This window comes from Sinocyclocheilus rhinocerous, unplaced genomic scaffold (genome assembly GCF_001515625.1).
Source record: "Sinocyclocheilus rhinocerous isolate Xijiao unplaced genomic scaffold, SAMN03320098_v1.1 scaffold55, whole genome shotgun sequence".
NCBI classification, from domain to species: Eukaryota; Metazoa; Chordata; class Actinopteri; order Cypriniformes; family Cyprinidae; genus Sinocyclocheilus; species Sinocyclocheilus rhinocerous.
Window position 1 is genome coordinate 331,893 of NW_015647461.1, and position 25,600 is coordinate 357,492.

The 25,600-nt window shown below is 37.9% G+C and overlaps 1 protein-coding gene across 2 annotated transcripts in view; it reads left to right on the plus strand.

Moving 5' to 3' along the window:
• Positions 1 to 8,694, plus strand: part of LOC107709190 (leptin receptor-like) — a 32,495-nt gene extending 23,801 nt beyond the window's left edge. For both annotated transcript variants that reach the window (XM_016513603.1, XM_016513604.1), the window contains exons 12-20: positions 705 to 856; positions 1,212 to 1,365; positions 4,590 to 4,672; positions 4,773 to 4,989; positions 5,402 to 5,605; positions 5,733 to 5,810; positions 6,060 to 6,153; positions 7,267 to 7,342; positions 7,588 to 8,694. In XM_016513603.1, the coding sequence (XP_016369089.1) occupies positions 705 to 856; positions 1,212 to 1,365; positions 4,590 to 4,672; positions 4,773 to 4,989; positions 5,402 to 5,605; positions 5,733 to 5,810; positions 6,060 to 6,153; positions 7,267 to 7,342; positions 7,588 to 8,325 (1,796 nt within the window). In that variant the 3' untranslated portion in view covers positions 8,326 to 8,694. The remainder of the gene's footprint in view (positions 1 to 704; positions 857 to 1,211; positions 1,366 to 4,589; positions 4,673 to 4,772; positions 4,990 to 5,401; positions 5,606 to 5,732; positions 5,811 to 6,059; positions 6,154 to 7,266; positions 7,343 to 7,587) is intronic.
• Positions 8,695 to 25,600: the final 16,906 nt, after the last annotated feature.

The following is a 25,600-nucleotide window of genomic DNA, read 5'->3' on the forward strand; positions in this document are numbered from 1 at the left end:
TCCCCTTTTTGGGGGGGGGGGGATTTTGTTGTTCTTATAAGGTTCTCTTACTTGGGTATGTGTTTTCTTTTATTTATGTATATATATTATATTTTTTTTTTAATGTATTGTTCTGTATTAGAACAAATGCAAATGAATATATTTGGGGGGAAAAATATAATGAAATATATCTATAAACATACACTACTGTTTAAAAGTTTGGAATTTGTAAGATTTTTTTGAATGTTTCTGAAAGTCTCTTATGCTCATTCAGGCTGGATTTATTTAATCAAAAATATAGTAAAACAGTAATATTGTGAAGTATTATTACAATTTAAAATTATTTTTTTATTTTAATACATTTGGTTTACTCAGTCTTCAGTGTCAGATGATCCATCAGAACTCATTCTAATATGTTGAGTTGGTGCTCAAGAAGCATTTCTTATTACTGTATTTTCACAGTTAAAGACAGCTGGTATGCTTATTGTTTTGGAGGAATCTGTGTTTTCAGGATTCTTTGAATAGAAAGTTCTAAGGAACACCATTAATTTGCATTCAATTTAGATCAATTTAATGTGTCCTTGCTGAATGAAAGTATTAATTTCTTTTAAAAAATCTTTTGAATGTTAGTGTACAGTATATTATTGATCATTGTGAAATGTTTTGAAAGTAAAAAAAACAAAACAATGTTCAATGAGTTTCCCCTGTGTTTTTTTTTTTTTCAGTGAAACCATCTCCTCCCTCAGTCCTGGAAGCAACCACTTTGCCGAATAAAACCTTGAGTGTAAGCTGGAGACGCCCCCATTTACCAGTATATGACATGCAGTACGAGCTGCACTTTGTGGCTTTGCGTGGGATGGCAAATACACAGTGGAAGGTAGGAAGAAGTTTCTGGAAGCTGGGGTCTCAGGTGGACAATGAAACCAGAAAGCTGAATAAAATGTATTTAAGTAAATGCTTCATGCATAGTGTTTAATCACAGTGGGCAGGCAATGAATTACTGTGGTCTGATCTGTTTATCTGTATAATTGAGATGTTTGGAATTGAAATGACAAGCTAAATTGATCCTAAATTAAAATATTTTCCTCTTACTGTGCCCACTAAACTTCATAGCACTTCATTTTCAATTTATCCTTTTTAGATTTCAGAAGGAAGATGGTTACACTCTGTACTCGGGTATGAGGTCTGCAATTTTCTGTGGCATTTACAGATGAGTGTTATGTCCCTTACAGGTCATCGGTCCTCTTCTGGAACCACAGGCAGAGATTCAGCTTGAAGAGTCCTGTGTTCAGTTCAAAGTAGAAGTTCGCTGTAGAAGACTGAATGGTTCTGGATACTGGAGTGACTGGAGCATGAGTTACACTTCAGTTGTTTACAACAGGAAAGGTAACATTATCAATATAGTTGTTTTACTATTACTTAGCCTATATATTCCAGAAGCATTATTTTGCATCTTCTTTTGGTTATATGAAATTGAAAACATGTTGAGAGCGACTATAGTGTTACGATATGGTTGTAGACTCTTTCTCAAATATCAGAGATTTTTCAGCTTGAGTCCTTGGTTAAGAAGTAGCTTTTGTTACCTCCAGATCAATAAAACTACTTTTAAGTTAAAGCTGCAGTCCGTAAGTTTTGCCTCTTTGTCACCATCTCTGTTTGAAAACCTGGAATTGCAGCTGTGTGCGGAATTATCTAGCTTGCGTGGGATGTGAGTCGGCACGGCTCCAGCGCGGATGAATCTAATGTTCTGAAGAGTATGTGTGGCAGTCAGTCACCACACCGGTGTGGATATTTACTGTACTTCGCAATCACAGATTCTAGACTACATCTTGGAATATATGACCCAAATAAGAATTTTCACCGTATATTGCCATCTGAACAAGTAAGTAACAAGTCTGCCACGTTTGTTCTGACCAACTGAGGAAAAAAGCATTACCATAAATCTCGCTACCAATGGTGATTAAATCTAAAGATCAGTTAGCTCATATCACATCAAACCGTTCAAATTATTATTATTGTTATAATAATATATATATTATTCTCAAATGATTAATGTTAACAATTTGAATATGGATATTTTTCTTACAAAAACACATCGATTCGCTACAGAAGGCCTTTGTTCATCCCCCGGAGCCATCTGAGACACTTTTTTTTTATGGATGGGCGCATTTTAATTAAGTGCTTTTGGACTGATGCATGCAACACCCGCTGAGTGCCGTGAAACAGCTTGACAGATCAAAGACAATTTTTAATATAACTCCGACTGGATTCGTCTGAAAGAAGAAAGCCATATACACCTAGGATGACTTGAGGGTGAGTAATTAATGGGCTAATTTTCATTTTTGGGTGAACTAACCCTTTAAGGTAAATTGAAAACTTTTTCCTGAATGCAGCCTCACCCATGTTCAGGAAAAGTCTCACCGGACTCATACTGGAACGATGCTTTACATTACATAGTCAAATGAACGCATTTTCCAAGCAGATAATATAATGTCAAACCTATGAAAATGGTTTTAAAAATCACTTAGTGCCATCATTTTACCTTGTTTTAACATGGATTTTTATGGAGACTGGAAACCGACAGCATCCAAACAAGTTGAAATCCATCATGATGGCGCTCGTCAGTTACTCAGAAAAAAAGTGGATGAATAATATATTAAATAAACAGCTTCTGTTTTGTGGCGATCACAATAAAAAATTATTTATGTAAGAAATGTTTATGATGAAACCCACAGTAAAAACTGTAACTGCAGAAAAGAATATGCAGGTGAAAAAAAATCTTTGCCAGCTGATTTGAAAAGATAAAAACAATAAGATTAGACAAAAGAAACCATTCTTTCATCTTGGCCTTGAAAGCCATTGTGAGTCTTCATACTTATTCTGAACACACACCTGCTTCATAATATCCATCTGTATGTCTGTGAGTCATGATGAGTAACTTTATAATTTGTGGGAACTTGATAAGAATGAAATAGATGTTTACAAGAGGGCTGATGACAATTTCAAATAATAATAAAAACATATATTAAACTTACATTCTTTTTAAAACGTAATTTCTTTAATTATATTAAACATACAGACATCCTGAATATGAGTTACTCGGTGACTAAACTAGTTCATATGTAGCTTCCGGAGCTGCAAAGTTTAATTTGCAGTGTGATTGTAATTATATAAATGCCTCTGCGTAATTTAATTGACTTTGTCTCCGTAGTAGGAATGTTTTGAATTGAACAAAATTACGCTAGAAAGTCTATTAGGATTAATGGAAATTGCACCACATATCACCCACCATGACTTGCGTATCACTGTAGGAATGTGAACTGGAACATAACTGCTGGGGTGAAGATCAGTATGTGCTTGTAATACCATTTGTCAACTCTTTACAGCACCTTTCTAATATCTTTACATTAGTGCAGAGCTGCCTGCTTGTGCCAGAGCTCATGCTTTTGAAGTAACCGTTGCTAGCAGATTTCCATCAGCATTACAGGATATAATCAGAGTCATTCTTGTCTGTTACAGTATGTACAGAGTTGTAGGAATTTGCCACACCTTTTTGTAAGCTGAGAGAAGACTTAAATAAAAGTTTGTAGTCAGAAGTTCCAAATAACAGATAAGGAAGATCTGTTCCTTATCTGAGCTTTCTAGAAAAACAAAAATGTTGAAGTCATAGCACTCCATATGGCGCAATAGCGATTTGTCCAATCCAAGTTCAAGTTACAGCTTTTCCAGATACCATTCCTCTCTCTCCAATCTAATCGTTTCCTTACTTTCTATGATTATACTATCTAAATGAAGGAAAAAGGTAAAAAAAGAAAAGAAAAAAGAAACTTGCTTACTGAATGAAAAATGCTTACGTTCTAATTGACATTTATTACATTTGTATATTGTTTATATTAATACCTATTTAATAATATAAAACATTTATTTTTGAACATATACTGTATAAGTGTTGATATTTATAGTTTTTGCCTTCTAAAACAATTCATTTATATTAGTAATTTGCACCTATGATTAGATTTACTTTGTGGTGGACTAAAATATTTATTAGTGCATGAAGTTTAGCAAGTCCAGTTTAGGTTTTGACCATTTTTCTTTTTAATTTCTTTCTTTCCCTCTTTGTTTTTTTTTTGCCAATTTGCACAGTTATGTTATGAAATATTAAGTATTATATTACTGTATTAGTAAATATATTAAGTAGCACAACTATTTATAACATGAAGAATTTTTGTCTAGTGTAGATCTGAAATGTCTTTTATAACTTTTTGTTAATTGTATACCTTGTGTAATTTATTCAGAGATCGCCATGAAAATAGCCTTGATGCTGGCATGGCGTTAAATAAATAAATGTATAACATTAATAATAAATAATGTCTCTTGAGCACCAAATCAGCATATTAGAATGATTTCTGAAGGATCATGTTATTTTAAATTGGAATATTTTACAGTGTTCCTCTTTTTACTGCATGTTTGATCAAATAAATGCAGCCTTGATGCGTATGAGAGAATTTTAAAAAATGTATCCCTATATCCCAGCCTATATCCCTAAACCTTTTTTAATATACCTTTTTGAACATAAGAGATAATCATGACTGTATGGTGTGTAATTTCAGCTCCAGAGATGGGACCAGACTTCTGGCGTGCTATACAAGAGGATCCTGTTAGGAGTGTGACAAACGTCACACTTATTATTAAGGTTGGTAAAGACTGACTTGATTGATTTACTCTAGCAGCAAAATAAATATAAAGTATAAGATATAAAAAATTTGAGCTTGAATGTTTTTTGTCACTTTTAGCAGCCTGTCCTAGCAGGAGATCCATATAGTTGTGTGGAGGGTCTGGTGATTGAACACCAGGCCTCAGGCAGAGCCGTGTGGTCAAATGAAACAACATTGGCTCAGTTTTACTCATTCCCGTGGAGGAAGGAAGCGCACACAGTCACCGTAATATCTCGCAATGCTTTGGGCATCTCTACACGGAATCGAAACATGACGTTGTTGCATCAACCCAAACGTGAGCTGACTTGCTTCATACCCTTCCTGGAACATCACGCGAAATTTTTTCACTTCAGTCTAATGCAGTCTAATGTTATCAATGTTTTCGTTTGACGCACAAAAAGTTTTGTTTGCCTTCAAACAAAACATGTCTATTTATGTGCCTATTGATGGTGCTTTAATTCATCCAGCCCTAATTTTTCCGGGTAATTGTTTTGATAGAAGCTTGGTGTTGTTTGTTTGGTGAAAGGGTTGTTTGGGATGGAGATTTGATTGAGTTATTACACATATTCAATGAAACATAATAACAGCAAGGTACTCTGATATTTTGTTCCTGCTTGTTATTATCTGTTGTTAAGTGTTTTTCACATAGAAATGATATAGATTGCCCTATTTGTATGAATTAATCATGTCCTTCTTTCCTTTTCTAGGACGATGTGTACGTTCATTCAGCGCAGTTGCAAATTCTAGCTGTGTGTATCTTTCCTGGAGCCTGTTATCTGATCATTCAGTGCCTCAGTCATTTGTCATCGAATGGCTAGACCTGAAAAAAGACCCTGAACAGGACGTGTCTTTGACTGAGAGGCTGCAGTGGGTCAGAGTTCAGTCCGCATCAAGAGATCTCTTCCTTTGCCGTAGGATATTTTGCTTGATATTCTTCACATATTCCTCACATTTGCATATCAGTACATGACAAAAACAAAAAAGGTTTATCCTTAGCAGTGTAAATGATCTTTGACAGTGTAATTTGTTTTTGTACAGGTCGTTTTTATGGCTCAGAAGAGTTCACCTTGTATCCAGTGTTTGTGGATGGTGAAGGGGAGCCGGTACGATGCACTGGTGGGTTTTACAGCAGTGACATCAAGTAATGCATTGACGTCATCATGTGATCAATTAAACCCCTGAAGACATTTTTATGTGCATTTGGTGCTTGGCCAGTGGACTCTGGTTTACAAACATTGCAGTATTATCTAGAATATTTATTAATTTTGTGAAGTACGCATTTTGCAAATGGCTGTCTAAAAATAGTATATGAAAATCGTGTTGATTTGATAGATAAATGTGTTTTTCTTTGGTTTTGTCATCCAGCTACTAGGGGCGACCCTGCAGCATACATACTTCTACTGATCATTGCGTTCCTGTCAGTGGTGCTGTTTGTCACTCTTCTGATGTCTCAAAACCAGTAAGACTTACAACTATTCTCTTCCAGTCAAAATAAATATAGTTACAGTACCATTGTGTCAAAATAGTTGACTTATAGCTGTTATTTGTTCACATTAAAACTGGAGGTCCTTGCTCTACCACTGTATTTACTGTACCAATGGTAAATGGGTTAATCTAGAGAATAAACCCAAGGCTAAAAATGGCCTGAAAGAAAAATTCTTGGAAAACAGTCAAATCATATAAAAAAATCACAGACCTCCTGTTTATCTACCTGGATTACCTTTTAAAGATGTTTTTGGAAGCTACAATATATATTGATTTTGTAAGGCCAGTTTGAATTAAAGTAAGGCATTGTAAGCTGATTTGTATGGGATTTTTTGGTTGTAATGAATGTCAGATATAAAATACATAAATTGGTTTACAGTATGAAATGTACATAAATTGCAATATTGCTCATTCCTAGCAATAGAGTAGTTTACTTGAGGGTAAATATTTCACAAGTTCTGCCAGAGATAATTACTAAGGTAACAAATATAATAACTTTATCATCTGCTTAGACTTGATTCTCAGGTAATATTGTGACTTTGTGTACCACAAAAAAGACATGTCTATTTTGCTCTTGTAAGGAGTGGCAAAAGTGCAAATTGATTTTAAAGTTTGGATTTTGCAATGTGGGTGATGAAATCTACTCTAGATTTTGATTAAGCAATAGTTAACAACAAAATTAATATTTGCTTAAAATTTACTCACCCTCAGGCCATTCAAAATGTAGATGAGTTTGTTTCTTCATCAGAACAGGTTTGGCATTATATCATTTACTCACCAGTGGATCCTATGCAGTGAATGGGTGCCGTCAGAATGAGTCCAAACAACTGATAAAAATGTCATGATAATCCATAACTAATCCACATGACTCCAGTCCATCAGTTAACTTCATGTAAAATAAACATCTACGTGTTTGTAAGAAACAAAACTCTCTAAGAAACAGAAAAGTCTATATTTAACAAGAATGATTTTTCTAGTAAAGAAGGTCCATCCCCTGTTGTCCTCTCACATTAAAAATCCACCAGCATATTTGTTTAGAAGAGTTTTGGCTTGCAAACAGTGTTTGACCTGTGCATATTTCTTACAGGATGAGAAAACTCATGTGGAAGGATGTTCCAAACCCTAACAACTGCTCCTGGGCCAAAGGAATGGACTTCAGGCAGGTCAGTGTGACCAACCATTAAAACCATTTTTTTTCTACCTAAAAATGGAGTAGATCCATTCCAGATTCAAATATAGGACCATTGTTTAATTGATAAATGAAAACATAAGGAATTTAGTAATGTACATGATATATGGGTAAATAAAATATGCTGCATGTTATGCTGGGAGGAGAAAGAGTTTTAACACATTCAGTACATATTGGTTAGTACATTTCCACAACATATCTGTTTCTTTCTCCTTGCAGATTGACACAATAGAGAACCTGTTCCCTCACTCAGAGGGTCTCACTGCCTGTCCACTGCTGCTGGTCTCTGAGAGCATCTGTGAGGTGGAAATCATCGAGAAAACTCATCCTGTTACACTTGAACATGAAAAAGACAATGAAGTACCCATTTATAAATCTGGAGACAAAACAACTACCGATTCTGCCCTTCTAGCAGACTCCTCTGAACCTCTGTCTCTGGAGGCTTCCACAACTGCTGCTACTCCAGAAACATCAGGCCAGTCCTCAGTGACGTACTCGACCGTTCTCCTCTCCCATCAGCCCAGTCTCCTTCGAAAGCAGCAGGAGAGTCTGAGCAGCTCCAGTGACGAAGGCAACTTCTCTGCCAACAACTCAGACATTTCTGGCTCTTTCCCTGGAGGACTCTGGGACCTGGAGAACCATGTGTGCTCTGACAGTGCCAATCCCCGCCATTCCAGCTCCTATAACTCCGTGGAAGAGTTCTCGGAAACATCAGATCAAGATTATGAAGCATCAGAAAGCACAGGTGTAGCCAAAGACCTCTACTACCTCGAGGTGAACGAAGAGGAGGAGGAAGAAGATGAAGAGGAGATTGAGGAAACACAGAGTGAACAGGAAAAGAATGAAATGGTTATGAAGGTGGATGCCAGGCCTCTTCTAGAAGGCAAAAATTCCACAGCCGTCGCTTCCAATGTATCTCACAGCATTCCTCTTTATCTGCCTCAGTTTTCGGACTGAATGCATTAATCCACCCTGAAATAATAACAACAGCACCACTTGGTGGTAACATGGGATAATGTTTTTCTTCATTGGATGGAGGTCCACAAACCTTTAGGGCATTTTCCATTAGGGCTGCACAATTTGAGAAAAAAAAAAAAGTTTTTTTTTTAATAAAAATTGCGAATTCAATTTAAAATGTTTATTTTATTATTATTTTTTTAAAGGGCAAGGCTGCATGATCTTGGGAAAAAACTCTAATTACATTTTTTTTCCTGATAAAAATTGTGATTTTAAATATCACAACTAAATTATCTTTTAGCTCCAGGTTTTCTGTGCTTGTTTGTAGGGCTGCAGAATTTGGCCAAAAATCAAGCGTAGCGTTAGTTCTGGCAGGTCACGTTAGTCAAGCTCGCATCAGCGGACTCTCAGCTGATCCCCATCTACCTATATGAATACGAGACCGATCTAAGTATCACAACTAAATTATCTTTTAGCTCCAGGTTTTCTGTGCTTGTTTGTAGGGCTGCTCTGTTTGTTATCGCTGCTCTCCCTGCTCTCATGGATGCGCAGGGAGTTCTTGCCCAGAACAGAACCATACCGCCAATCCAAACTGTATGCTAATTGTCAATCATCTTTGACGATAGTGGTCCTGACAGAAATGTGATTATGTATCAATATGACTATAAAATCATGATTAATATTATTACAATTTTTATTATTAGTATTGCTAAATGGAAAATAATAGAATACCTGTAAAATACAGAATGGTCTATTTAAATGAATACTATAATAATTTTGTTTTAGATCACAACTGTAAAATTACAGTACTAATATTTATGGCTGTCTTAATTTCTTAATTTAAACTATCAGCTGCAGAGAAAACTGCAGGGAGCCTTTAAAGCTTCTCTTTTGTTGACAACATCCAGCTTCTCATTGCCAGTTTGTGAAGATGATTGTCGCATGTTGCGTTTTTGCACAATGCGCATTATGAGATTGCAGAGATGAGTTTATGTGAAGCAGCATTTATTTGGAACCAATTCACATGTAAAAGAAAACAGTGCCGCACTTCACTCTGAAATGTGCAGCACATATGTTTTATTTAAATCACAGCCTTCGCGACTTTATAATTGCACTAAGCCATTTCGCTATTTTGTTTTTATTTTGATTAATTGTGCAGCCCTATTTTCCACCCTCAACCTTCGATTAAAAAATAACTTTTTTTTTTACAATTCTCCTCCTACCCAGTGTTTCAAATTACTCTTTTATGATCCATTTGACGTGTCCCTAATACATTATACCTTTTAGGGATTACAGCCAGATTTCCCAGGCTCATTTGATAAGGGCATCCAAGCACAGTTTAAACTCTGAATGTCTCAGTGATAGGTTGATGATCGCAACTCGCTGCTTTCCATCTTCATCACATGGAACCTTTCGAAGACTGAAGTAAATTCTTGTAAAGACCACTAACGGGAATGAAGCAAGAAAGAGTCTGAAGAAGTGTGGTGGTCACAGTCCCGGTTTAGTGGCTGTTTGTGCATTTCAGGTGCTTCATCGAGTCCAGGTTATCATAAGTGAAGGGGCTTTTGAAGAGGCGTCCATCAAAATATCAGCTTTGTGAAGAAATAGCCTCTCATGTGTGCATTTACATTGGGCTTATTCATTCAATATGAATGTATATTTTGTCAGTGAGGTCTGTGTTCTTTGGAAACTCAAATATTTTGAGTCTACAAAATGTCATCTATTTTCAGTGTATGGTATTTTTTTATGAAATGAGGGTTGAATGTAACTCGGTGAATAAAACTGATTATATATGTTACAGAGTATCAGTAAGAATGTGTGTACAGTATACATGTTTTTCTTGTCTATTTTTCTGGTCAGAATAAACTATTTATTGCAGTTATGGCTCAGTGTTCTTAAAATGGTTACAATAGTCCTGCATATTCTTTTAATAAATAATAAAGCTTTTTATTAATCTTCCTGTTTACATAAACTAGGCCTGCCGCCTTAAACAGCAATGTCTTTGCACTGAGAATACCAACAGATTAGCTGATTTATTTCGAGACAAGACATAATTTGATTAAGAAATAAAATTTACGAATGAATCCAACAATCCTGCTGCAGAATGAAGAAAATAACAATATTTCTGTTGTGTGCTTGTATTATTAATTGTCCAGAAGAGGGCACTATGGGTTAATATGTTGGCACTTTCCATTTAGGCTACCAAATCTATGCGAGTTCCTGTTTCCGCGCATAATCGTAGCAAGTTTTTCTGCGTCTGTGGTTGCGGATGGAAGGTTGACCTTCGTGAATGAATGGAGCACAGCCAACTGGAAAGCGTCTCTTCCGGCGCGCGTCCTCACTTCATCTCGGTAAGTTCATTCATTTCAGTTCAGAGTTAACTTAAAAAAAAAACTTCGAAAATCCGAACAGAGGTCGTTTCTTTAGCATTATCAGATTACAGAAAGTGCATATGTGAAACTATCCAGATTTAAGCTGAATTAATGAAAACGTTGTCGAGTTCATGTTTACAGTTGACGGCACATATTGAGTGAAAAATACTCAAAAATTATTTCTTTCTTTCTTTCTTTGAATAGAGAGAAATTTCTTTGCTTCTGACCAACAGATGGCACTTTAACACTGTTAAATGCCAACATACACCTTTCAGAGCAATATTTACAATAATGCAGCTCAGTTATTCAACTGCATATTTTCTGCCTTGAATATTTGCCGGCTACGCTACATATAGTACATACACACACACACACACACACACACACACACACACACACATGTCTGGTCAGCTTTGGCTATTGCAAATATACCCATTCTACTTATGACTGGTTTTATGGCCCAGGGTCACACATATATATGTATGTATATATATATATATATATGTGTGTGTGTGTGAGACCCTGGGCCATAAAACCAGTCATAAGTAGCATGGGTATACTTGCAATAGCCAAAAATACATACATTGTATGGGTCAAAATTATAGATTTTTCTTTTATGCCAAAAATCATTAGGATATTAAGTAAAGATCATGTTCCATGAAGATATATTGTAAATTTCCTACCATAAATATATCAAAACAAATTTTTTTATTAGTAATATGCATTGCTAAGAAATTCATTTGGACAACTATAAATGCGATTTTCTCAATATTTTGATTTTTTTGCACCCTCATATTCCAGATTTTCAAATAGTTGTATCTCGTTCAAATTTGTTCTGTTTTCAGCTTCCCCCAAAAAATGGGCCAAAATCCAATAATGGTTTATCAACAGGTTTGAGTGCACTCCTCATGTCTGATACTTTATGAAAACGCTCTGTAATCTAGGCCTACTTAAGACAGCTTTAACAATCTCATTAGAGACAGGTCAATTGGTCATACACTCACTCATTCTTATACCCTGCTTATCCAGCTCAACTAATAGACACATCTGTGCTTTAAAGAATTCCTCAGCACCATCCAATCCAATCCTTTGAAAGAAGTCTCTTATGTTCACCAAGGCCGCATTTATTTTATCAAAAATACATTGAAAACAGTAGTATTGTGCAATATAGTAAAATTTTAGATAACTGTTTTCTGTTTTAATATATTTCCAAATGTTATTCATTCCTGTGATGGCAAAGCTGAATTTTCAGCAGCCTATACTCCAGTCTTCAGTGTCACATAAGCACCAAATCAGGATGATTTCTGAAGGAACAAGAAACATTTATTTTATTATTAAAATTTCTGTGGAAATATTTTAATTTTTTTAGGGATTCTCTGATGATTTTGAAGTTCAAAAGAACGGCATTTATTTGAAAGACTTTTAGAGAACAATCTAAAAGTCTCTTGTGTTTCTTTTGATCAATTCATTGAATTCTTGCTGAATAAAAGTATCTATTTCTTTAAAGAAATATCTTACTGAGCCCAAACATTTGACAGTAGTATACAGTGCAATTTCGTTTTTTTAATATACTGTCAAATCTGTGGTCCATGAAAAAATAGATATAAATAAAAACTATTAATTATAATTTACAAAAAGCACCAACATTGATTATTTGGCTGATTGGTGAACTTAATTGAGTAACAATTAATGTTGTTTCTGTTGTCCAACTTCAATATCTGACAGGTATACATCAGTGTATGCAATTGTTTCCAGGATTTTACGATATTTTGACCAGTGTCTGTCACCTATCATCTAGTAAATGATATGGCATTCTCACGCCACATATGTTGAAGCCTTACATGTGAATAACTTAGACATTCCAGATGGACGGAGTTTAAAAAACACTTTTGAACTTGATATATGCCAAGGAATTACATTATTATATTTTGTTAAGGCCTTTTGTTACATATAATGTACATTAAATTTTTTGAACTGTTGGTGGCGCTAGATGGTCCGCAAGATATTCAGGGATATCCATCCAGCCTAATCTGTCTGCCAAAACATTTTCACAGCTGCCATGGACTCCCAGCCAGAACACAAAGAAATCAAAAGAAAACAAACAGATAAATAGCGTGGCCCCTAAAAATAACCTTATGTCTCAAGATTTAGAAGCAAAACATGCTTGTTACAGCCCAGTCAAACTATTGGGAAGAATATTTTATTAAATAAGATGATTGTATTCCTTGAGGCAATGTTCAACCAAAAAATGGAGTATTAATCTTAGAGATTTATGTCATATCTTTTTTGGCTCACCCTAATGGTTGGAAGTCTGAATGTACAGAGATGTTTCAAAGCAGACCCAAAAACTAATGTTTAGACAAAAAGTTTCCTCCATAGATAACCCTGTGTTCACCTTGTCTTATTACCGGTAGGCCTAAATGTGTCTCGGTGATTTGGGAATAATCCTCTGCTCAACCTTTATGGCCAGTAACTCTGAAGCTTTCATAAAGCCAGATCAAATATGAGACACTAAACAGCACAGTGGAAAATCTGTGCAGGGTAGAAAGGACTAAATGGGTTGAAATGGAATCGGATTGTGCTGCGCTTGTACAGGTACCAGTAAGTGCCGCTAAGTGGCTCTTTCATCCAGCAAACAGTCCAAAAATTGGACTCGACTCCTGCAGGAATCGGCATTTCATATGAGATATTCCATTAGGTTACATCTGATGGACCTCAATTAGACTGCACAGGAGCTCTAATGCTTTCATATTGAAAGTGTCATCATCAGTATTGTGGGTAGTAGAAGAAATCATTATCTTCTGAAGCATAAGCACTGGAATAGTATCCAAATAGATATTGGAAAGTTTATAGGAAATGGGAACGTGGATAGGGATGAGAAAGAAAAGAATAACGTTGATTTTTAAAAAAAATTTTATTTGTGTGTGTGTGTGTGTATGATAGCTGCTTTCTATACAGCAAAGTGTTTGAGGAGCAGATGGGATTGGTGGTTTAAAACTAGCAGAACAGAAATAGAAGGAAGAAATCATGGAACAAATCAGAAGGTTGACTGATCGGTCAAGGTTATTTTCCTCAGGGCTGGGAAACACATTACGTAACTTGACATATAGGAACACGTTCGTGCTCAGCTTACAGTAATTGAAGGACAAGAAGACAGTTACTCATAGCTCATTCAAGGTTACATGAAAAATAAATAGAATATAAAAGCAAAAACTCACTAACATTTCCCATAATACCACAACTCATTCTCACTCCCAAGACATCAAAAATATACACCTATATTTACAAAATAGGAGCTCCATTGCTTACACATTATGTGAAGGGCATGGGAATTTTATCATGATTAATTTATATATTGGAGTATAATTTTGTCATTATGACTTATATGTTGGGGAAAGATTCCCAATTTAAACAGCCACAATAATTTTTGAGCGCCTAACCTGACCTTTGCCCATAAAACTAAACATTTATCAATATAAAACAAAGCAGATGCATCACAAACGACATCTATTCAGCTAAACGATTGCTTTGTGTGAGGAACAGAAACAAAATAGATCACCATCTCCATCCAACATAATGCTCAAATCGCAAACACATTAAAAAATTGCCTCCTAAAGAAGCATTATGTCAGATTTGATTGTGAAAATGCCATTGGCTCTGGTGTGTCTCGTGACCGATTACATCATGCTGAGGGAGGAAATTATCTTTAGAATGTGATTTGACTGTGTTAAAGGGGTCATATGATGCTGCTAAAAAGAACATTATTTTGTGTATTTGGTGTAATGAAATGTGTTTATGCAGTTTAAGGTTCCTTTAATGGAGCAGGATCATTTACAGCAATTATTATTGTTATTATTTTAATATTATTATTTTTTAATTTTACTACTTTTTTTAAAACGTTCTTTGCCATATACAAATAATGATAATAATTATTCTTATTACTGATAATAATAATAAAAAAATAACAATGCATGTATTTAAAATATTAAGGAATGAATAACAATACTTAAAGGGGTCATATGATGCTGCTAAAAAGAACATTTACAAATAAACCAATGTTTACTTTTTCAAATAAAATTTTATTAAAAATAGATTTGGACATTATTACTGTTTTTTATTTTTACTGTTAATTTATTACTATTTTGCTGTTCGAAAATTGTGACATTTTATCATATAAATATTTTATTAAAATCCATATAGTTTTATTTTTCTCTTCAGATTTGTACATTTTACAGACAGTACTATGATAGTAGGTTACAATAAATGAATACATAAAACAATAGCAGCTTAATTAAGTAAATATTTCCCAGATAATATTGTAATCACTTAATTTGGGTTTACAATACAAAAACCAATTAATTATTTTTTTTTACATATTGTCTATTTAATTTCATGCTTTTTTTCTAACACTCTAAGAAAAGTAAAAATACCGCCCCATGTACCATGTTAATATGAAGGAATTTTCTGTATTCATTTTCAAGGTGTTGTATCTGTATTTTGCCTTACACATTGCATTGTGTTTTTAATGAAATGTCTGTAAACATAATGTAAAAGGTAATGGTAATTTCCCCCTAAAACATCATCTGTTTTTCTTCCATTTTTCTTTCTTACAGTGTATAAATTGGTCTTATCATATATAGCAACCTTTATATTTTAGGAACGGAGGCCCCTTTGAAAAGGGAATCATTATATTCTGGGGTCTTTGGCACCAAACAGTCTGAAACCTCTAGTTTGAACTACCTGAGTGTGAGTGTAGACTTCTATTAAACTGAGTCTACTGTCTGTTTTTTTAACTGGCCACTGAAGCTTGAATCCTTTGAAGAGTCTCTAACACTAGGACTCCCATTCATATTCATTAGATTCTGCCACTGGGGTGAATAATATCAGCATGATATGATTAAATGGCCGTGTTTGGGCAGCCAAATGACTCATTAATGATGACCGCACCCGCACCGCACAGTGGTTAGCTCAAGTGCAAGAATAAATGATAGACAGAACAAAAGGAGGGTGACTTATGAAGGGGGAGAGGAAATGTAGAGGATGGCAAGAACAGCAAAATGGCTTATTAACAAATTAAGATGAATAAATGATTCCAGGGTGTATGTGGATGAAAAAAAGGCTTATAGTTGGAAGAGAACAGGATCATGAGAGGATAAAAGGATAAGAGGAGAAGTTCCAACGAGGAGAAGGAGAGGGAGTGAAGAAAGGGAGACAAGTGGTATAAAGAAAGTAGAGAAGCAGGAGATACAGTTGAGACTGAGGTTTAAGTATGTGAATGTAAGGAGGAGAGTGATATTGGAAAGACAAGAGTGGTAATTGACAGATCTAGAGGAAGTAATGGAACGTGTTTCAAAAAGGAACGTGGTGGACAGATGTGAATAGAATCTAAATCTAAAAGATACTGGTTGAGAAAGGGAATAAGGGAAAGGTGGGTATATATATTGAGGAGGAATGGTTTTAGGGGTGGGCGATATGATGAAAATATTACATCATGAAATGAGTAATTTTATTTCATGGTAAATATATGTATCACATATTATTATATATTACATATATATATATATATACAGTATATATTTTTTATTTTTTTATTTTTTTTGCTTTTAGCAAGGTCTTTTTTCTGATACCATAGAAATTTTATCATTCTTGTCTCCAGTGTCAATATCACAAGAAACTAATACTAGACAAAAAAACAAAACAAAAAACTCAAGCTCACTGAAGACAAGTAAACTGTCAGCGATTAAATAAGATTTTCTGTCTTTTGTTATTTGATTAACATGAATGACAGACACTGCTGTCACTTTAAGAGCTGCCCAATATACTGTTACACATGTTTTCTTCGTTTGCTTTCACTTAAAGGGATAGTTCACCCAAAAATGAAAATTACCCCATGATTTACTCACCTTCAAGCCATCCTAGGTTACTGTCATACACGCATTCACGAGAAAGTGGCATCCAGCGGATGACGTAGGACGTAGGCAAGCGCGGTGACGAACGCGGAAGTGACGAACGTGGAAGCGCAGAGGAGAGAGCAAAACAAAACACCGGTCACGACTTAGTAGTACAAAACGAGGATTTGTAAAGAAAAATGTCGGAGGATTCCAATATAAGCCAAGAGGACACTGGTTTTCCTTTGCTGTAAACAAAACTTGTTTCTCGCAAGACTAGCATATTCTCACCGGAGTTTACACTACGCCTACGTCATCCGCTGGACGCCACTCTCTCGCGCGTACGACAGTTAGAGATTAAGGTTTATAAAGTTGTAAATATGGATATTTTTCTTACACAAACGCATCGATTCGCTTCGGGAGGCCTTTATTAAGCCCTCGGAGCCGTGTGGACTTCTTTTATAATGGATTGGTTCAATTTTTTGGACTTCAAATTTTTGGCTACCATCCACTCCCATTATAAAGCTTGGAAGAGCCAGGATGTTTTTTAATATAACTCCGATTGTATTCGTCTGAAAGAAGAAAGTCATACATCTAGGATGGCTTGAGGGTAAGTAAATCATGGGGTCATTTTCATTTTTGGGTGAACTAACCCTTTAAGACCTACTGTGTTTACGAGGACGCTTGCAAAGGCAGGCATTTTGACACATAAGCATGTGTATTTAACTGTTCAAGGCCTATAAAGTGGCAAAAATAGCTCCGTTAAATACTCCTATGAGCACCGTCTTCACGTGCCGTGCGCCTCTCTGACAGCGTTTAGAAACGCAAACAGCGCCACGCGTATATAACGACATTAGTTCTCTTTTGCGGCTGATGCCGTTTCAAAATCCAAATCGCTTAAAATCACTTGTTTTTAAACCACAATGCTTAATATTACATAGCAACGTCACGTGAGCATGTAACCGTGATAGAGACGATAGTCGAAAATCTCTACCGGTTGACAAATTTGTACCGGTTAATCATGTTTACCGGTGCATCGCCCACCCCCAGTTGGAATATATATAATATTACCAATCATATGTATTCATATTGGATTAATTCATCATTTATGCATGTTTTCACATACTTTACTCTGAGCTATGATGAGGCATGGTAAACAATTGGATTTTCTTTCCATTTCATAAACATAATTTGGATTCCTACATGTCAAAGACACACACATGGCTGGCATATGATAAGGGCTGGGGGAGGGGGATGCTGGGGAATCACTCTTTGCCAAGGTGCATCCCACGCTAATAGAACATTCTGTTTACCAAATGATGTTAATTACCCTTGTCCTGATGTGCGATCCGCTTCTCTCTCAGTTCTATTAATTAACTTAATCAACAGGCTGAGACTTCACACCTCTAGCTACACTGTTTTTTTTTTTTTAACAAGAAGTGGAATATGGCACTACAAAATGTTATTTCCATGTCATCATATTAAATATTATCCCCTCTCTCACTTGTGTGTGCTCCTAGGATGATTATTCATTATTAATCACAGTGGCATGCCAGGGTTTATTACATTAGTGCTTTCTTCTGACATCAGGAAACACTCGCTACTTTGAAGGCTTTTTTTAATAGTTTGGCAGGCTGAGTGAGGTTGGAGATTTCCTAGCCTTAAGTGTCCTTATAAATGATGGTATGTCATGAAATTTGTGTAACGGAGGGGAATCTGTCATTTTAAAGTCATCCCACTTGTTTATGCTGTTGAATATTTCAGGAAGTGTAGAAATGTAAATGTGCAGTTAAGGAGCTATTCTAGCTATTCTAAATTTCATCTGACCCTCACATATTATTTGTTGGTTGATTCATATTAACCCCTAAATGTGTGTTTTTTTTTATTTTTTTATATTTTATCAGATATTTGGGAAGGGACAATGCATGAGGGGTCCTTATTTTTAAGAAATGTATTAAAAACATGATCAAGTGACTAACCCTGGCATCAGCAGTAATATGGCAGCAAAGATACAAATTAAAACAAAATATTACATTACAACATTACAAAAACATTACTTTTTTTTTAGTTTGTTTTCTAAATATTTTTCTTTCTTTTTTATTTTTCTGTTAAGGGAAATTCCTATTAAGCAGTTGTATAAAAAATAAAATAAAAACAATATTTCTTTGGAAGAAAAACATGAAACTTTGTGTAATTTATTATTATTAATATTATTATTAGTTTAAGTGTTAAATCATATTTTTGACTTAAAATGTAAGCTATGTAGATGTTATGCACATTTTTTACACTATTACGGTGAAACCAATCACATTACGTCAAAGTTTGGAAAGACCACATCTGGATTCTCCCACTGTAGCAGCTGTGCTTTAGAGATTCTTTGTTTTTTTTGGTTGGCTTTCCATATGTTTGCATGCAAGCATTTTTCTTTCAAACCACATATTTAGAATAAAAAGTGCAATTACTCATTCAGGTGCATAAGCAAGTATAGCATTTACTATTATGCCCTGTTTAGCAGCTCAAAATGAATGCTCCTTAGGCATTGCCTGGTACGTGTTTGAATATGTAATTGATAGTAGCACTAAACGGAAACTGATGCATGGTGATATAAGAGTGATGAGTCATGCCTCAGGGTCGAGCGAGCAGTTGTTGCGGTGATTGCCTCTGATTTGGGTGGGAGGCTGTACTGTGGCTGCTCACGCCTCTTCCATTAGATGAGTAACACCACCCCACTGGGTGAATAGTACTGATGCTCAAGTACAACTGCTTCAGTGGATGCCAAGAAGCTCTAGTGAAGTAAACCTACAGTCATCGACTCATTGTAATGCAGTCCTCAGAGTTAAAATCCAAAATGGAGATTTAATAAAAAGACACTGAAGGTCACCTCCCAGCATTAGGCAAGTGTGTATGTGTGTGTGTCATTTTTTGCTTACATTGTGGGGAGTCTGGGGACCAAATGTCAACAGTCCCCACAAGGCAAATGACTGATAGTTCACCAAAAAGCAAAATTCTGTCATAATTTACTCACCTAAATGTGGTTCCTATCTATTACGGTCTTCTGTGGAACACAATAAGGATGTTTTGTTTTGTCTATACAATTAGGTCCAAAGTCAATGGAGTCCAAAACAAACAGTGGCTGACTTTCTTTCAGGAAAAACATGCATGTATCTACATTTTTGTACCTAGGTACCTATGCCATTACCTCAAAACACTTTTACCATACTTTTACCATTACCATAACACATTTGGACATTTGCATTGCATAGTCAACTTCATATGTATGGCTTTTCTGATGTAGTAAACTTGCTCAGTAGCTTACCTTATACAGCACTGCACTTGAGTCACAATAAGAGCTCAAAGAGGCATGGTTCCTTTACAAGCATTTTATCTCACATTTGTTTTTGTTAAAGGGGTCATATGATGCGATTTCAATTTTTCCTTTCTCTTTGGAGTGTTACAAGCTCTTGGTGCATAAAGAAGATCTGTAAAGTTGCAACGACTAAAGTCTCAAATCCAAAGAGATATTCTTTATAAAAGTTAAGAGTCAGCCACACCTACCTAAAACGGCTCATTCTAACATGCCCCCACATATCTACCTCACTATCTGGGAAGATTTGCATAACACCGCCCAAATGTTCACACAAAGAAAGAAGGCGTAACTTTTATTCTGTGAATGCCTGTGTGATTCGTTGTGAAAGCGAAAGAGGACGATAGAGGAGATATCTGCTTTGTCATGCCTGGAGCTGATCCGTGCTGGTTGCTGAGGAAATACTACAACTTTACGTCCAGCCTCACCGGATCGGCTTTCACCGTGGACGAAACGAAGTCCAGCCTGGGGTCGTCACATGTGGTTGCCGCAACCCTCCGCTCACTCAAGCCGCCGGCCTCCGCTCACTCAAACCGCCGGCTCTTTTGGAAGGTCGCGACTAGAAATCAGTGGTTAAGTTGTATTTACAACAACGTTCCAGAACAGTTCAACCCAAATATTAAGATGTGTCCAGCACATTTTTTGGAGGACTGTTTCCTGATCCTGGTAGAGTAGACTACAATGCCGGCTGTTCTGACTCACAGACTGTAAGTACATTTTTTTATATTTAAAGAATTTGCCACTGACGATTCAAACGCGAGTTTTGAGCAGTGTAGAGTAGCGCTTGTTGTTTGTCATTTCTCCGATCACAAATGCAGACATGGTTTTAGGTTTACGCGGCGCGATGCAACCTCCTCTTCTCACTCAGCCCGCCTCCTCTTCTCACTCAGCCCGCCTCCTCTTCTCACTCAGCCCGCCTCCTCTTCTCACTCAGCCCGCCTCCTCTTCTCACTCAGCCCGCCTCCTCTTCTCACTCAGCCCGCCTCCTCTTCTCACTCAGCCCGCCTCCTCTTCTCACTCAGCCCGCCTCCTCTTCTCACTCAGCCCGCCTCCTCTTCTCACTCAGCCCGCCTCCTCTTCTCACTCAGCCCGCCTCCTCTTCTCACTCAGCCCGCCTCCTCTTCTCACTCAGCCCGCCTCCTCTTCTCACTCAGCCCGCCTCCTCTTCTCACTCAGCCCGCCTCCTCTTCTCACTCAGCCCGCCTCCTCTTCTCACTCAGCCCGCCTCCTCTTCTCACTCAGCCCGCCTCCTCTTCTCACTCAGCCCGCCTCCTCTTCTCACTCAGCCCGCCTCCTCTTCTCACTCAGCCCGCCTCCTCTTCTCACTCAGCCCGCCTCCTCTTCTCACTCAGCCCGCCTCCTCTTCTCACTCAGCCCGCCTCCTCTTCTCACTCAGCCCGCCTCCTCTTCTCACTCAGCCCGCCTCCTCTTCTCACTCAGCCCGCCTCCTCTTCTCACTCAGCCCGCCTCCTCTTCTCACTCAGCCCGCCTCCTCTTCTCACTCAGCCCGCCTCCTCTTCTCACTCAGCCCGCCTCCTCTTCTCACTCAGCCCGCCTCCTCTTCTCACTCAGCCCGCCTCCTCTTCTCACTCAGCCCGCCTCCTCTTCTCACTCAGCCCGCCTCCTCTTCTCACTCAGCCCGCCTCCTCTTCTCACTCAGCCCGCCTCCTCTTCTCACTCAGCCCGCCTCCTCTTCTCACTCAGCCCGCCTCCTCTTCTCACTCAGCCCGCCTCCTCTTCTCACTCAGCCCGCCTCCTCTTCTCACTCAGCCCGCCTCCTCTTCTCACTCAGCCCGCCTCCTCTTCTCACTCAGCCCGCCTCCTCTTCTCACTCAGCCCGCCTCCTCTTCTCACTCAGCCCGCCTCCTCTTCTCACTCAGCCCGCCTCCTCTTCTCACTCAGCCCGCCTCCTCTTCTCACTCAGCCCGCCTCCTCTTCTCACTCAGCCCGCCTCCTCTTCTCACTCAGCCCGCCTCCTCTTCTCACTCAGCCCGCCTCCTCTTCTCACTCAGCCCGCCTCCTCTTCTCACTCAGCCCGCCTCCTCTTCTCACTCAGCCCGCCTCCTCTTCTCACTCAGCCCGCCTCCTCTTCTCACTCAGCCCGCCTCCTCTTCTCACTCAGCCCGCCTCCTCTTCTCACTCAGCCCGCCTCCTCTTCTCACTCAGCCCGCCTCCTCTGCTCACTCAGCCCACCTCCTCTGCTCACTCAGCCCACCTCCTCTGCTCACTCAGCCCACCTCCTCTGCTCACTCAGCCCACCTCCTCTGCTCACTCAGCCCACCTCCTCTGCTCACTCAGCCCACCTCCTCTGCTCACTCAGCCCACCTCCTCTGCTCACTCAGCCCACCTCCTCTGCTCACTCAGCCCACCTCCTCTGCTCACTCAGCCCACCTCCTCTGCTCACTCAGCCCACCTCCTCTGCTCACTCAGCCCACCTCCTCTGCTCACTCAGCCCACCTCCTCTGCTCACTCAGCCCGCCGCCTCTTCTCACTCAAGGCCATGGTTGACGCTGTGTTTTGTTGTGAAAGCAAAACTACTTTATGTGGCCTTCCAAAAATGGACACGACTAGAAATCAGTGGTTAAGTTGTATTTACAACACTGTTCCAGAACAGTTCAACCCAAATATTCAGATGTGTGCAGCACATTTTATGGAGGACTGTTTACTGATCCTGGGACAGTAGACTACAATGCCGGCTGTTCTGACTCACAGACTGTAAGTACGCTTTCATAAATGCAGACATGGTTTTATGTTTACGTGGCGCAATGCAACGCAACGCGTAAAAAGACAGTGTAAGTCATTATAATCCGTAATTATGTCCCCATTGGATGCAACAAATGCCTCGTTTATAATGAGTTTTCATGTTTTTGAATCATCGCACCGGCCGAACAGGGCATCATCACAATATGGTGAGGGGCGTAACATTTCCGTCACACGCTTGAGGTATTCGGTCAATCACAACGCACTGGATAGCTGGTCAATCAGAGCACACCTCGCTTTTCAGACCGATTAGTTTTGTAAAAATCGACGCGTTTCAGAAAGGCGGGGTTATAGAGGAGAAACAATAATGTACATATGTGGAAAATAATGTGTTTTTTTAACCTTAAACCGCATAAACACATTTCATTACACCAAATACACAAAATAATGTTCTTTTTAGCAGCATCATATGACCCCTTTAACACTATTGGTTACATTTAAGAAAGGTTTTAGTTTAGGTGATATGTTATTTTTAATGTGATAGAGCATTCAGTGCCCTTACTGGATATATAATTTCCGATCTGCTGCAATACAACAACCAACGTAATAATATGTTGCCACATTCATGATCATCTGTTTTGGATAAAACTGCTTTTAGTGCCACTCATTGGCCATTTTACTTCGGAAGTGACATGAAAAGTGCATGAAACAACATATTATTTTGCAGAAAGGTCACCACTGACATGATATTTTCCCCCAGTGAGCCTGGGTTGGACAAAACCTTCTTTTGAATATGTCCTCATTTTTAAAAATGATATAAAAATAAAGTATTTATTAGTTTTTTTATTGTAAAAGTGTAGAAGGTTTTCTGTTTAGGTTTAGGTGTGGGTTAGGGTTAGATTATAGTATTTATAACTAGATGTATAAAAACAATAGAAGTCTATAGAATGCCCCATTTAGCCATGCATGAGTGTTTATTTCAGTAAAGTTTTCATCACTTCAAGACAGAAATAATGTTTTCTGAAAAAAGCATTTTCCTTTAGTTTTCAGAAAGATTTAAGAAATGCATCGGTATTTTGCTATGACCTACACAGTATGTTCTACTGCTATTTCAGTGAACTTTGTAAACGCATGTAAAAACAAATCTTGATTTCTAATCTAAACAAGGCCTCTGTGGGGGTGATTAATCGCTAGGCTAATTGCTGGTTGGTTACTAATGAGAAGACAGTGCTGGTGTTACAGTGTGTGTAATTGTGACCTCGGGGACCCTGATATCCTCCTGCTCTGTCTAGAGTTAATGTGATATGTCTGTGAAATCGAATGCTGTCTTATTTGTCAAGCTCCATCTGTCTACAATGCCAGTGTGCCACGGTGTGAGAAGATTTCTGAATAGATGTTCTGGTCCACAAACATATATAAGTGTACTTGAAGTTTAGATGGACAATACACAAACATATCTGTGACGAGTAGGGCGGGGCCGAGAGCCGTGGGAGCGGAGGGAGGCCGGTGGAGTGAATGATAATGAGCGACACCTGTGCCACTCATCGGTCTCGAAGCCCACGAAGGAGCTCCGGAAGGATAAAAGGAGAAGTAACGACAGTAAAGGACGAGAGAGGACCAGGCCTGGATTTTATGTTGTTTTGTTTCTGTTTGTGCGCGGCAGTCGTCCGTGAGGGGCTGTCGCGCTATTTTCAGTTTTGTTTATTTTATTATTAAAGTTTTGTGTTTAAATGTTCGCCGGTTCCCACCTCCTTCTTCCCGATCTATGAACTTTGTTACAATATCATTTATTGTACCTATAAAGCATTTTCGCATTACCACTAAAACAGATGCTTTAGTAAAATGTGGGCCATAAATGTTTATGCATGAAAGCTTGACCATATGAAACATCTGTGTGCCATTTTGTCGTCTGAGTTTTGAATGAATGTGTTTGCATGAGAGAAAGAGAGTGCGCATGTGAAAAACCCTGTCATTCGGACACAGGATAGCAGATGGTCTTGTTTCTTAATCATGGTCATGGTGCTTAAGCTCTAAATCCTCAGTGGAACAATGCAACCAGGCTTTAGCTTTAGGCTTTGCCTGACCACCTCAAACACCCGCCTTTAGTTACTGACACATTGTCCCAATTCCCTGAGTGGTCACCCCGACCTCGTCTTCTTCAGCCATTATTGGGGATTTTCAGCCATAAGTATCAATGCTTTATTGCTAAGTAGAGTGATTCCAAAGCCGATTATGGAAATGATTAGTGAAAAACATTCATAAAGGTTTAACTACCTTGCAATTACTGTGTGCTTTCAACGTCTGGAAGATTCCTTAGTGTTTTGTCTGCCAAATTAAACGCTCGTGATGAAATTTCTAATACATGACCTTGCATAATTGAATAATAGGCTCATAATCATGTGGATCATTCAGTTGTTCATTCATTTCGTCATCAGCATTGAAAACTGTCCAGACTGTTTCATCTGTATATTTTATATATGTAGACATTCAAATCATCTAATAATCTGACATTGCATGGTGTATAGTTTAAGATGACTGTTGTTGTTAGATGTTTTATATACTTGTACATTAGCCTAATGTGACATTCACAAGTTACAGAATTCAAACTTTAATTTACTTTTGTGCAACTTTAGAGGTCCCTAAAGTTAAGTCAGGAAATTCAATTCAATTTTATTTTTTGTAATTACTGTCGTAATTACAGTGGATAACTGCTCACGTGCATTTGATGTTGCCATAAAGCAATTTTGTACCCGCTCACTAAACTCCAAGAACATAGCCTACTACAAGAGCAGACATTTACGGGCAAGCATGGGAAAGAAACAGAAGCCATTCGCCTTATTCTTCATTCGTCAGTGTATTATCAGAACATGATTTTGAAACTGGCTGTAGCAAAGTTCGTAGGTCGGGAAGGAGGAGGCGGGAACCGGCGAACACTCAATGAAATCTTTAAT